This window comes from Phaethon aethereus, assembly GCF_964289735.1.
Source record: "Phaethon aethereus genome assembly, chromosome: 29".
NCBI classification, from domain to species: Eukaryota; Metazoa; Chordata; class Aves; order Phaethontiformes; family Phaethontidae; genus Phaethon; species Phaethon aethereus.
The window spans coordinates 1,020,364-1,033,889 of NC_138605.1; the positions used below are offsets into that span (position 1 = coordinate 1,020,364).

The 13,526-nt window shown below is 61.8% G+C and overlaps 1 protein-coding gene across 1 annotated transcript; it reads left to right on the forward strand.

Moving 5' to 3' along the window:
• Nucleotides 1-8,854: 8,854 nt before the first annotated feature.
• Nucleotides 8,855-13,522, forward strand: LOC309414538 (keratin, type II cytoskeletal 4-like; the record flags this gene model as incomplete). Its single annotated transcript, XM_082011881.1, has 9 exons — nt 8,855-9,394; nt 10,028-10,245; nt 11,245-11,305; nt 11,515-11,610; nt 11,709-11,873; nt 12,095-12,220; nt 12,432-12,652; nt 12,886-12,920; nt 13,029-13,522. 9 exons carry the CDS (start codon nt 8,855-8,857, stop codon nt 13,331-13,333), a joined length of 1,767 nt encoding a protein of 588 aa, XP_081868007.1. The 3' UTR covers nt 13,334-13,522.
• Between the last annotated feature and the right edge of the window lie 4 nt (nt 13,523-13,526).

A 13,526-nucleotide genomic window follows, 5' to 3' on the forward strand; every position in this document is an offset into this window, starting at 1 on the left:
GCTGGGGTCCGTCCCGGGGTGCTGTGACGGGTCCCGAGGTGTCAGGACCTGTCCCGGGGTGCTGGGGTTCGTCTGGGGGGCCGGGACCAGTCCCATCCTGCAAACCCCAGTGTGGCCCCGTGCCATGGGCTGATGTGTTGTGGGGTGTCGTTTCGGGTCCCCAGCACCTGCCCACACGGGTCTTAATTACGGCCCTTGGTAGCGCTGCCCGTAACGAGGCCGCAGCCCGTGGTGGTCAAAAGCCAACTGGCCAAATCCCGCAGCCTTTTCCCCCAAACTACAGCTCCCGCTGGGGTCCAGGTGACGGCTCCCATCTGTCCTCCAGAGCCGGGAGCTGCCCCAGACATGGGCCTGAGGCTCAGCCCTGCAGGATTCTCCAGTGTCTCGTAGGAGGGTTGAGCCCCAGGGTGCTGCTGGGAGGAAATGTGTGGGAGTCTTTTATTTCTGGCCACCTCTGCAGCCCGAAAAGCCATGGGATCGCCCTGCCTATGGGGTTTGCTGTGCCAAATGTGGGGTGCTGTGCCCCGGGTCACCCTTGGGTGCCCATGGCCCCCCATGTTCCCCCTTTTGCCCCGATCTGGCATCACAGGGAGGGGAGGGGGTGAAACAGCACAATTTGGGGGTCCCAGCTCCCCCTCATATTAAGAGCCAGTCCTGGGAATAGCGGGGGGGTGTTTAATGGGATTTCCCACTCTGACCCCCTTGGAGGTGACATGGGACATGACCGGAGCCATCTGAGCCGCTGGTGGCAGAGACATGGGGTGCAGGCGGGATGGGGCCCCCGGCTGGAAGCCGTTCCTGGGGTGTCTCCAAGGGGGCACGGTGGGCCAGGGGCCCCCAGCTCGGCGCCGGGATGCGGCAGACGCGACTTTGCCCCTTGGTTAATAATTAGCCAGGCCGGCTCGTCTGGGCGGGGGACGGTCCTGCTCACACGGGGCCGGGAGGATTTGGGGGTTTGGGATGGGCTGTGGGCGGCTTTGGGGGCCCATGCAATGGAGATGGGGGGCTCAGCACCCCTCAGGCACCGCTGGCACCTCTGGCGACCCCTTAGCGGTGGGGGGGCTGCGAGGTGGGACTGGGGGGTGTCCCCGGGGTATTGGGGTGCTCCAGGAGTTGGGGTGCAACCTCCCGCCGCCCATTCCCGGTCCGGGGGTGACACCTGCCGTCCGTGCCGCCACCCTCCGCTGCAATTACCGCTTGCAGCTAATTAACGTGCTCTGGGGGCCGGGGGTCCCCTGGCCCCCACGTGCCCCCACTCCGTGCAACGCACGACGTCCCAGCCCTGCCAGTTTGCACCCCAGGGGCTTGGGGGGGGGGCAGGGAGGGGCAATTTTTGGTGGGTGCAAAGTGGGGAGGCGGCCGCCAGAGGGTCCCCGAGAGCCGCCCCGACACCCCCCAATCCCGGGGGGGGCCTGAGCACCTGGGGGGCCCTCGGGATGTGTAACCCCTGATGCTGGGTCAGGGCGGGGGGTGACGCAGCTGACCCCCACCGCCAATCGGGGGGGGAACAGCCGCCGTGCCCGGGCTCCCCCCTGCTCCGGGGGGATTGAGGGGTTTGAAGTGGGGCCACCGCCCTGCACCCCCTTTTCTGCCCCCCCCCCCAATTTCAAGACCACCCTGACCCTGCCTCTGGGCTGGCTTTGCTGGGTCCCCTCCACTGGGTGGTATCCAGGTCCCTCGGGGCTCCCCCTGCTTTTTAGGGGGCTGGAAGCCGGTTTGGGGGCTCCCCGGGGGGCTTGGGCGGGCGGGGGGGTTGGAGACCCCATCAGGGGCTTCGCCCCCAGCCTCTGGGGCAGCCCCGGCCCCCCCGGCCGGTTTCGGGGTTGCCGGGGACGCTGGAGGGCGGCAGAGGAGCGGGGATGGGTGAGAGCAGCGCCCGCTGCCAGATCCCGGGGTGCAGGCAGCTGCCTGCCACCCAGCTGGGGGGGGCAGGATGCTGGGGGCCCGCTTCGGGCCCCCAGGGAGGGAATGGGGAGATGAGCCGGGCCTGGGGGGGATCTTGGGGGGGGGTCCTTCCAGGGGGTCCCACCCCAGCCCTGACCCCCGGCTCCAGACCCCACTGAGCATTTGGGAGCGAGGGGGGGTCTGGATCCGGCCGGGGCCTGGGGGGGGAACAGCCCCGGTGGTGCCAGTGGGGCTGAGCCCCATGGACCCCTCCCCGGAGACGTGGCCTTGCAGGGGAAACAGGCTCGGGGCTGGCTGGCGGTTGGGGGAGCCCAGGCATCCCGGGGGTGCTTGGGCCCCCCGAGGGCAGCAGCTCGGTGGGACCCCCGGGGTGCAACCTCGTGTCACCCACGATGCCACCCAGAACGCGGGGTGGGGCTGGAGGGGACCCGCCCTCCGAAGCATCACCCCTCCTTAGTGCCAGCACCCCTGCTCTGCATACCCCCGTTCCCCACGGGGGGCACTCCAAAACCTGCTGCTGGCCGCCCATGGGTGCTGGCAGAGCCGGGTCCCGCGGGCAGGGCCGGGCAGGGCCGGGCAGGGCCAGGCAGGCCCCGGCAGCGCCGGGACAAGCGGGGGGGGGCACGATTTTTGGGTAGTGCTTTGCTGTGGGCAGGGTGCGGTGCCACCCGGGTTTCAGTGTCACCCCACCCTGCCGGGACCGGGGATGCCGGGGGGGTCCCTGGCATCACCCGGCAGCTTTGTGGGACCCAGGGGCATCCAGAGGGCCCGGGGGGGCATACAACCTCCAAAAATTGCCAGGGCTGGAGCCAGGGAGGTGATGCTCTGGGTGGGGAAAGAGGCACGGGCGCAGGTTGGGGACCCCCAGGCAGGACCCTGTCCCAGCTGGCAGGATTTGACCCTATAAACCACCCTGGGGTCCATCCCCAGGGACTCGGGCCGGCTGTGGCCCCCCAGGGCTGGGTGAGGGGTGCCAGGGCAGGCTGATGCCTGACTCAGCTCGTCTCATGGGTGGAGCAGTGAGTCACCGGGACGGACGTGCCAGGCCCTGTCTGCAGCCCACGCGCTGCTCGGGTGTCCCCGGTGCTGGGGGAGGCCCCTGCCCCTTTCGGGGCGCCCTGGGCCCGGGGGGGAGCAGGGAGGGAGGGTCCGGATGCCTGCGCTCCTCCTGGGCTGGGGGGGAAGCGGGGTGAGGGGGCTTGGGGGTGCTGGGCCCATGGGGGGCTGTTGGGGGCTCGTGGTGGGCGCTGGAGGGGACCCTGACCGGCGGGGGTCCCCCAGCGTGAGGACCCAGGCATCCGAGGATGGAGCCGAGGCACCAGCCCAGGCGCTTTGTGCCCCCCCAAACTTTCCTACCAGTCATGGGACCTGAACCCCCATTTCTGCCTCTGCGGGACCCTCTGAGCTCACCCCCCCCCCAAATCCACCACCAGAACAGGATCCTTCACCCCGAAACCCACCTCCCCCTCCTGATCCCCACAGCCGCGAGCGTTTTGGGGTCCCCTTTGCCGACGGATGGATGCGACGCCGCAGTGGGGGGGGTGGAAACGGGCAGCACCCGTGGAGGGGGCACCCGAAATCCGCACGGGCAGGGGGTGCCACAGGGGGTCCCTGCCCCACAGCGGGGGCTCGTCCCCCCGTGCCGCCGGAGCCCGGGCGCGGTTCGGGGCAGGGGCGCAGCAGCGAGACCGGGCTCGCCGGCGCGAGGCCTGTAATTAACGCGGGGCAGGATCCGCCCAAAGCGTCACCCCTGCCTGTTTTCACACGCACACCCCGTGCCCGCCCCGGGGTGGTGCCCCCCCTTGCAGCCCCCAGCCCCCCCGGGCCCAGCAGCCCCCCCGGCCCTGCCCCCAACCTTCGCTTCCCCCCGTGACTCCTCGTGGGGGTGAAGCATCCCCAGACCCTGCACATTTTGGGGAGGGTGTGGCCTTTTGCGGGGGGGGGGGAAACACCGCGGGACCAGGTGCGGGGCGCACCCCGGGTGCTGGCGAATGCCCGGGCAGGGGAAACGGGGGCGAGATGGGGGGGTGGGAGGGGATGCACCCATTTTTAGGGGTCCGGGCAGCTGGTTCGGCTTCCCGGCGCGTCTCTGCCCTTTAGAGGGTGCTCCGCATCCGCCGTCCCCAGGGACTGCGGGGTGGCCGGCACGGGCAGACGGACGGACGGACGGGTGGATGGACGGGTGCAGGGACGTCCCACGGGCTGCAGCATCCTCGGTTCCCACCTCCACTGCCCCACATCTGCCCTTCCCCTGCCTCATCCTCAGGGTGACCCCAGCAATTTGGGGAGGGGGTGATGCTGCAGCAAAGCTGCTTTCACTCTGCGCCAGGAGGCTGTCGGGTCCAAAATCTGCCCGATCCCAATTGCTTTAACCCCTTTGCCTGGCAGCGGCTCCCAAATCCACGCTCAGTCCTCTGCGGGGCCTGGGATTGAATGTTCCTGTGGGCAGAGATGCTCTCCCATCCATTTTGCCTGTTTTCTTCTCAAAATGCTTCTTTTCTGATTGCTTCATGGAAGAGCCGGGGGGTTTAAAAGCCCCCTTTCCACCCCCCAGCTTATGGGATACCAGGGACCTTTGCCTGGGGGAAAATCCTCTCCATCCTCCTGCCAAATCCACAAGTGTTTGGAGAAACTTTTCCATTTTTGCCAGGCTCTGAGGCTTTCAAACCCATTTTCCCCCATCCCTTTTCACTGAAGACGGGTGTTCCGCCCCCAGGCAACGCTGTTGGGCTGGGGGAACGGGCTGGGCGGGATGCTCTGCTCTGCGAACGCTCCCTGACCCCCCCGAAGCGAAGCCCCTTAAAGGTGCGATTCCCCACCCTCGGTCCCACCGTGGGCGTGCTCAGCGCGACCCTTTCCCCTCTACATTCGCCCCATTTTGGTGTCCCCGTTTGCCCGCAGTGCGGGCAAAGAATGCTCAGAGCTGGGTTTCCTCCGTGTTTCCTCCTTCCCTTCCTGGGAAGAAATCGGGGGAAATTGGTGTCTGGTGGGTCTTTATTCCCACGGATGGGGCTGTACCGCTCCGTGCTGGCCTCGCTTGTGCTGCTGCGACGCCCTCGGGCCTCCCTCACTGCCCCGGGGGTCAACCCTGCCCCTGCTTGGGGTAAATCCCCACCCCGTGTCCCTCACAGCGGGTCCTCGTCTCCCCGGGGGGGCCCGCGGGGGTGGCCCTGCTTCCCGCTTCCCGTGCCCGCGGGTGCTCCTCCCCGCGGCGTCCCAAACTACCCCAAATGCTCCTGTCGTGGGAGTCCCGGTTCTGTTTTTCCCACCGCTGAGCCTGGCGGGCGGGGGAGGAGGCTCGGCCACGTCCCGGCAGCTCCCCGCGCCGAGCGGGACGGCCGGGGCAGCGGGGGACGCGGCGCGCGGCAGGGCGGCCGGCGCGACGCCGTTCACGGGCATCACCGCGGCAGTGAGAACTGCTGCTCTCCCTCTCGCGTCCCCGCGGGACGCGCTGCCTGCGGGCCACGCGTCGGCAGCGCCGTTCGCTGCCAGGCGGCTGCGAGCGAGCGCCCGCGGCGCTTCGCCCGCCGCAACTGCGGCTCCGAGAGGAGCGGCCGTGCCGCCCGTCTTCTGCAACGCGCCGCTTTGATCTCGCTCGGGACCCGCCTCGTTGTTTCTGCCTTATGGTTCCCGGCTCATGCCCCAGCCCTGCGATCCGCCCGGCCCGCGATCCATGCCGGCCGGGAACCTGCTGCTCCTCCGCTGTTGGGCAAAGCGGGATTTTCTTGGCTGGACGCGGCCCCGGCGCAGCTTTGGGGCGGAACCGGGGGCGTTTGGGCTCCCTGGTTTTGCTCCGCTTTCCCCCGCTTGAGGTTACGGGTGCGGCAGGTCGGACGCTGCCCGTGCTCTGAGCCTGTGGCAGCGGTCCCCTCGCCCGCAGGGTCCGGGGGATACCCGTGGGAAGGGTATCATACCCCCTCTTCACCATGAGAGGAGCCAGCCCGTGGGTGCGGCCGCTGGTGGGCCACCGAAGAGCTCTGCGGGGCCCGCTTGCCCGCCCCAGTTTAATTTCTCTCTTTCTTTCCTCCGCTCGGCGCGCGAGACCCGGCCCGCGGGGAGAACCGGCCCCGAGGCCGGCGGCCCCAGCGCCAGCCTTCGGCGAGGGGCTGCGCTCGCCGCCGTGGGCTCCGACGCCCGTCGATGGCGGCGAGAAGCTTCCCTGGCTCCGAAATACTCCCAGTACCAGCGGGGGCTGCGGGCGAGGGACTGCGCTGCTCCCGGCGTCGGGAGCCCCGCGACCCCGGCGAGACGCTGAGCGCCGGCAGCCCCGGGTAGGATAAGCCCCCAATTCCGCCCCGTGCGGGAAAGGGTCGCACCCCCCGGCTCGTCTCCCGCCGAGGGGCTCGGGGCGTGCCTGCCCCTCCGCTGGGCCCAGAGACTCTCCCGTCCCCGACCCGCCGCCGCGGCCTCGCGGAGCCCCGAGGGACTCGCGGAAACTCCTTGAAGAAACGCAGCCGTAGGCGTTCGCGGGGCCGCAGAACCTCTCGGGATCCGGTTTCTCCTCTGGGTTCGGATGCAAAAAGTTGCTCATTTCTACCTTCCCGCGGGAAGAGCCGGTTTTCCCTTGCCGGCGTCCGCAGTCGAGCCCGGCCTAGCGAAGCTCGTGGGCGCGCGCCCAAGTCGGGGGCTCGCCCGCTGTCCCGAGGCCGAGGGAGCCCCTCGGAAGGCGGAGGGTTGGCCGCCGAGCTCTCGGGCCGGCCCGGCAGGTGTCCGGGCCCTCAGCGATGGAGCCTTGACCCGGCAGCAAACCTGGCGTCGAGGTTTCGGCCGCATTTCTGAGCTACGCGCTGGCCTTGAGGAGGAGGAGGAGACGGCTCAGCTCCGCTGGGCGCTGCGGCGAGGGGGGAGTCGCTGGGACTGGCCCCGTCCCCCCGCACGCCGCGGCCGGGCGGGAGCGGAGGCGCCGGCCGCTAAAGCGGGGCCAGGCTGTCCCGTGGGCTCCGTCTTCGCCCTCCGCCCCACGGCCTCGGGAGGAAGGTTGTCGCCTCCACAGTTGTGCTTCCCACCCCGGGGTGCTCGTCCCAAGGCTTCGCCGTTGCCGCCGGGTCACTCCGTGCCGGAGCCGGGTGGCTGCCGGTGGCCAGCGCCGCGTCCCCGGGGCAAGCGGGGGGGGCAAGCGCTGGGGCCTCCGAGGCGCTCAGCCTGGGGACCCGGCACGGGTTTGGGGGGCAGCCCCAGCGTCCCAGTGAGGTTTTCCCACCCCGCTGCGGTGCGGCAGGACTCGGGGGGTGTAGCAGGGCGCTTTGCTGGCCCGACAGCGGCCTTCTTGGGCAAGCGCCTTGGCCGGCAGCGGGCCAGGAGCCGTGCCGGGAGCCGGCGGCGGAGCCACCCTGGGAACTCCCGGCAGCTGCGCCCGGGCTCCAACAGGTTCATTCGGTTTCTCGGCAGATCTGCCGGTTGCGTAAGGTCGGGGAGACGCAGCCGCCGCCTCCTTCCCCCGGCCGGAGCCGGGCTCGAGCTGCTTCCCTCCTTGCGCCGGCCACGTCCCCCCGTGAGCTGGAAAACCGGGGATCCGGAGCCCCAGGGTCGGACGGGGCTCGCGGGTGGGGCTGGGGCGCGCAGGACGCGCGTTGCCGGAGGCGAGCGGGAGTTTCCCTGTTCCCTGCAATGCGAATCCCCCTGGGCTGAAAATCCTGCAGGTCAACGAACGCCCGATGTCCCTTCCTGCAGAGACGCACCCGGCCCCAGATTTGCATGTTTGCAGGAAAAAAAGGTAGGGGTGAACTGGTTCAGAGCTGAAACTGGTTCCCCAAACCTCTCCCACGAGCGTCTCCAATAAAAGGGATAATTACAGAGTTGGCTTTTATTGTCACGGCTTCAGCTGCAGCTTGTGGTTTGGGGGGAAGTGTTACGGCTTTTTATTTTTTTTTAATGGTGGGATAAAGGGGGATCCTCAGTTGGAAGGCATCTTCAGACACCTCTGCTCATTAAAATAGAAATTAAAAGTGGTTAAGCAATTAAGTAATTTTTTTTTTTTTCCAAACAATGTGAGCTCGCTGATGGGTTAGTGTGGGGGCGGCTGTGCCAAGTGCCACGTGCTGGGGGGGGCTCGTGGCCAGAGACCCTGCGAGGGTGATGGGGAAATATCCCGGCAGTGCCTGGAAGGCTTCCAGCCTGGGAGGGATGGGGACCCGCTGTCACGGACGCGGAGCAGAGCTCCTCAGGCTGGTAACGGCATCTCGACCCTGCTGAGGTACGGCAGAGGGAAATGTCAAGATATTTTGGCCTCTGCAAAACCCCTTGTCTCCCTCCAGGCTCAACCCACCAGTCAGAGTGATCTAAAACGACTTTAAAACCTTCTTCAAAGTGTTTCTAAATCTTCTTTGTTGACATAAAACTGATTTTATGCCAAGGACTAATGCTCTCTGGTTGTGCAACAGTTCTGGACAACCCAAGTCAAACCTCCTGTGAGTGGGGAGTTGAGCCGGAGTGCATCTGCGGGTGTGATTGGGAAACCACGTTTTTGTTGGAATTCAGTGAACCAAGCACCTGCCATCGGACTCAAAATGAGTGATCTAGCTAAAACAAGGGTCTCCCTCAAGGGTGTAATATGTCAAGGATTTTGCAGTGCTTTGTCATTGCTGTAAGAGGCTCAGAAAGGCCCGTGATGAGTTGACAGTTGCAGCTGAGGGAATTTGATTTGGAGTTGTGCTTCCAACACCAACAATAGCTTTGTTTTCCTTAGCTCTCGAGGGAGTGTTTTGAGGCAGGTCATGGTGGTGGCAAAGAGAGGAGGGCATCCTTCCAAGCCCTAAAACAATGAATAGAATAAAAAAATAAGAGACACCTCCACTCCCCTGACAGCCAGCCAACTCCCTGAGCACATAAAAAGGGGCACTCAGCCACTGCACCCACAGGACTCACCTCCTCTTGCTTCCGAACCTCCTTCCGTGCACCGCACCGCTCGGCTTGTCTCTCTTCGAGGGTTGACTGTTGGGGACCCATCATCATGTCTCGCCAGTCCTGTGGTCTCGGCAGAGGATTCAGCTCCAGCTCTGCTTGTTTTGGAGGGAGGAACAAGGTCACGTTCAGCTCCGTGTCTCGTGGGGACTGCAGGGAACCTGGCAACGCTGGTGGCTTTGGCAGCAGGAGCCTCTATTGCTTGGGAGGGAGTAAAAGCACCTCTCTGGGAGGATTCGGTGGCAGTGGTGGTGTCTGTAGAGGTTTTGGGGCTGGTGGCCAAGGAGGCTTTGGCTACGGCTATGGTGCTGGGCCAGGATTTGGTGGTGGCTATGGCAGTGGGGCTGGAAGTGGCTTTGGTGGAGGCCTCAGTGGTGGTTTTGGTGGCTTTGGTGGAGGATTTGATGGCGGGATAGGAGGTCAAGGCTTTCCCCCTTGCCCACTGGGCGGCATCAGGGAAGTGACCATCAACCAGAGCCTGCTGGCCCCGCTCAACCTTAAAATTGACCCCGAGATCCAGAAGGTGCGAACACAAGAGCGGGAGGAGATGAAGCAGCTCAATGACAAATTCGCCTCCTTCATTGACAAGGTGAGTGTGGCTTCGATCCGGGGCTGGGAGGTGGGAGGTGGGAGCTTGAGCTCATCACGGCTCGTGCTGGTTGCAATTACTGTGAGATGCCCATCCAACACCAGCCAGAGAGCCAGGCGCTGCCCAGGCTACTCCAAAGAACCCCTGCAGACAGGGAGATGGTGGCTGGAGAAGTGGCTTCCCCAAGGTTATGGAGAAACCCAGGAATAGGATCCTTGGTTCTTAAGACCACGGTGCTGGCACTAAGCTGTGGGATCACGTATGTGCAGGGCATCCTCAGAGGAGTCTCTGCTGATGGTCTCTGTCTGTCCGTGGGCTGAAGGACTTTGGGTGTTTTGGCCTATTTTTAAGAAGATGATGGCAAAGCCATTATGAAGTTCACCGTGTTTCTCCTGTTTAGAGCCTGTGAGATTGGAAAGGCAAGGTGGCCCACCTTTGCCCACTCATCCTAGAGCGGCGGTCCCGCCTGTCCAGTGGGACCCTGGAGTTACTGCTCACTGGAGATGAGAATAGGCAGGAAGGTTAACTCACTAAATGGGAAAAAATTATGGAAAGTGTGGGGAAAAAAATCAATAAAAGGACGCTTTTGGGAATAGTCTGACTCTTTTTCTACCCATCCCTGAAATCATTTAGGTTCGGTTCCTAGAGCAGCAGAACCGAGTCCTGGAGACCAAGTGGAAACTCCTGCAGGAGCAGGGTGGCACAGGGACAGGCGGCAGGAACCTCGACCCCTTTTTTGAAACCTACATCAGCGGGCTGAGGAAGCAGCTGGACTGCCTCGCAAGTGAGAAGCACCAGCTGGAGTCGGAGCTGAAGGGCTTCCAAGATATGGTGGAAGACTTCAAGACCAAGTATGTTGTTCTTGGTCTTGTCACGGTTGGGTGGTCTGGTGGTGAAAAAATAGAGATAAAAGCTCACTTTGAACAGGCAGAAAATTCAAGGGATCATAAGAAACGGCAATATTTCACTTGTTTCAATGATTAGAAAATGTAAAAAGTTTGGGGGAAGTTTTCACCAGCTGAGTTTTGACAATAGGTGGTGATTTTTCAAGGCATTTCTCAATATATATTTTTGCCTGAGTTATGCTTCTCAGTAAAGCAGGATCCTCTACTGTTTGTCTTCCTCACTTAAGAATCCATGACTTATGATTTAATGAACTAATTAGATCAGTTGCTAAATCCTACTATAATTTCCTCATGGATTTCCTCATGGATTCCTTCCCGTAGTATCCTTCATGATTTGAAGCATAAAGTTTTCTTTGGAAAGATGATGTGGAGTAAAAAAGAAAAAAAGAAAAAAAGGAAAAAAGAAAGGGTTCTTTTAGACTAATTTGTCCAGTGGGAAAAGCAAGAACAAAGGCTGGAGAAATGCTTCAACTGAAGGAATTACAAAAAATGTTGGGAAAGCAAGCCTGGGACTCATCAGGATCAACTAGATCCCTTGCTCTACTGAGGCTGCAGGTTGAAAATGGGCTTTGCTTTGAGGGTATCTCCACCACTCAACGCTCTGCAGCAATTAACTGCCCCGATGAGCATTTGGAAATGGCCCATGTTGAGGATGTGAAGGTCCTTGGGTCTTGTAGAAGGAGTTAGAGTGGCCGCAGCCACCGGGACTCGCTTTAGGCAGCGAGAGGATGCCTCTTTGCAGGCTTTCTTCAGCGAGGCATTGGAGATGGCAGGAGCCAGGACTCATCTAGGGAGGCGAAGTGCTGCCGCTTGTCCGTAAATCTCGCTCTTGGCAGGTCTATTTTTGCTGCCTTCATTAGTCTGAGGCCAACAGCGTCTAGTTGCCAGCAGCAGGCAGAGCCAAAATAAGCAAAGAGATCCAATCTACCTCCTTATAATCGGCAGGTATGAAGAGGAAATAAACAAAAGGACAGCTGCGGAGAACGATTTTGTGCTCCTAAAAAAGGTAAAGTACTTTTTTTTTCCTAACACAAAGACACACCTGGGTTCAGAGAATGTCTTGCTTCCATCAGCACTGATTCGTTAGCATCAGACGTAAGCCAGGGCCCCTGGATGTACGTGCCACAGGGAAACAGAGCACCAAAGGGCTCCCAGCTACATGTTAGATGAAACGGCGTGTGTCAGGCAGGTTTTCATTTCCCATTTCTCCGGCAGGACGTGGATGCAGTCTACATGACCAAGGTGGAACTTCAGGCAAAATCAGATTCTCTGGCAGATGAGATTAACTTCTTGAAGTATCTTTATGAAGCTGTAAGTGGTCCAGCTGCTCCGTGGAGGGGGATGCTGGGGTGGAGAAGGGTTGTGAGGAAATGGTGGCAGGGCTAAACCAGAGCTGGTGTGAATTGCAGGAGCTCTCTCAGATGCAGAAGACCGTTTCTGACACATCTGTGGTTCTCTCCATGGACAATAACCGAAACCTGAACCTGGACAGCATCATTGCGGAGGTCAAAGCCCAATACGAGGAGATTGCCAACAGGAGCCGAGTGGAGGCTGAGTCTTGGTACCGATACAAGGTGAGTGCTCCACACCTTGCTTGTAATCACGGGTGGCTGAGGAGGTGGAAGAGTTACTGGTGGTAGCTCAGACCATGCTGGGGCCTGGGATATTGCTGGTACTGATCTAGCCAGAGTGGAGCTCCCCTATGCATGCTGGCCTTGCATGGGGTGGTATGGAGAGCGTCGGGAGGAGCCACTCATGGTGCATCTAACGTGCTCCGCTTGCTTCTGCCTACCAGTATGAAGAGCTGCAGGCTACCGCAGGCAAACATGGAGACAGCCTTAAGGATACAAAGACCGAGATCTCTGAGCTCAACCGTATGACCCAGAGGATACGGGCTGAGATCGAGAGTGTGAAGAAACAGGTAGGGGTTGCATTTTTTAAGAAATGGGTGTGAGCTCTTGGTAATGCCCTTCAGAGCTTCCCTAAAAGCAAACAGTTTGGTAACAGTCGCTGTAAGTGGGAGGGAACCTGCTGTATTCGTGAGCAGCTGAGCCCAAGGGATCTGGGATCACGGCTTCATCTCCGACCTGCTGCCCCTGCCCTACTCACCACATCCACATCTTGTCCTCCAGTGTGAAACTCTGCAGAGCTCCATTGCGGACGCTGAGGAACGTGGGGAGCTGGCCCTCAAGGATGCCAGGGCCAAACTGACTGACCTGGAGTCAGCCCTGCAGAAAGCCAAGGCAGACCTGGCCCGGCAGCTCCGCGAGTACCAGGAGCTCATGAACGTCAAGCTGGCCCTGGATGTTGAGATCGCAACCTACAGGAAGCTGCTGGAGGGCGAGGAGAGCAGGTGGGTGAGGATACAGCAAGAGCTTGATTGCATCCTGCCAAATCAATCCGAAAAACGCGGCACACCACATCTCGTCTGTTAAAATATCCGTGGTGTTGCCGTTAGCTGTGGACTACGGTCCGATAGCTGCTGTTATTTATGCCCACGGTCTGATGGGCCAAGCCTGGCTTCACGGAGCTGGACCAGTCCAGATGCTCTGTCTGGAGCTGACATTCCGTCTCTGTTCCTTGCAGGATGTCTGGCGAGTGTCAGAGCGCTGTCAGCATCTGTAAGTAGGATTGTGCGCTCCCGAGGGAGCACGGTGGGCTGGGGTCGGTGCTCCAAAACTTTGTAGTGGCATCAGAGGTAACCTTGTGCCTTCTGTTCTTCTCTGCAGCTGTGGTGGGAGGCAGCAGCTCTGCCGGAGGCGGATACGGTGGCGGACTGTGCCTTGGAGGAGGAGGAACTGGATTTGGTGCTGGAAGTGGGGGAGGCAGCTGTAACACAGCTGGTGTTGGCTTCTGCTACAGCCTGGGAGGGGGCGGACATGGCTCGGGGGGAGGATTCAGTGCCGGGGGGGCATTCGGCTCCGGAGGGGCAGGGCTCTACTCCACGGGCGGGGGCTGTAACTCAGTGGTGGTGGGGTCTGGCACCATCCTGACGAAAACCACCAGCTCTACGTCTGTCAGCCGGAGGGTCTAGAAAACCTCTTACCCCTCCCTGGCACCCAAAGGAGAAAGGAGGCAAATTGCATGGCGGCCACCACCACTCCTTCCTTGCCAAGGTGGCAACCGCCCATTTCATTTTAAACCACCACCATCCTTCAGAAACTGCACAGAAATGTAAAATACGGCTATATTGACCAGCTCATGACTGAGATTCTCAACAGCGTTTG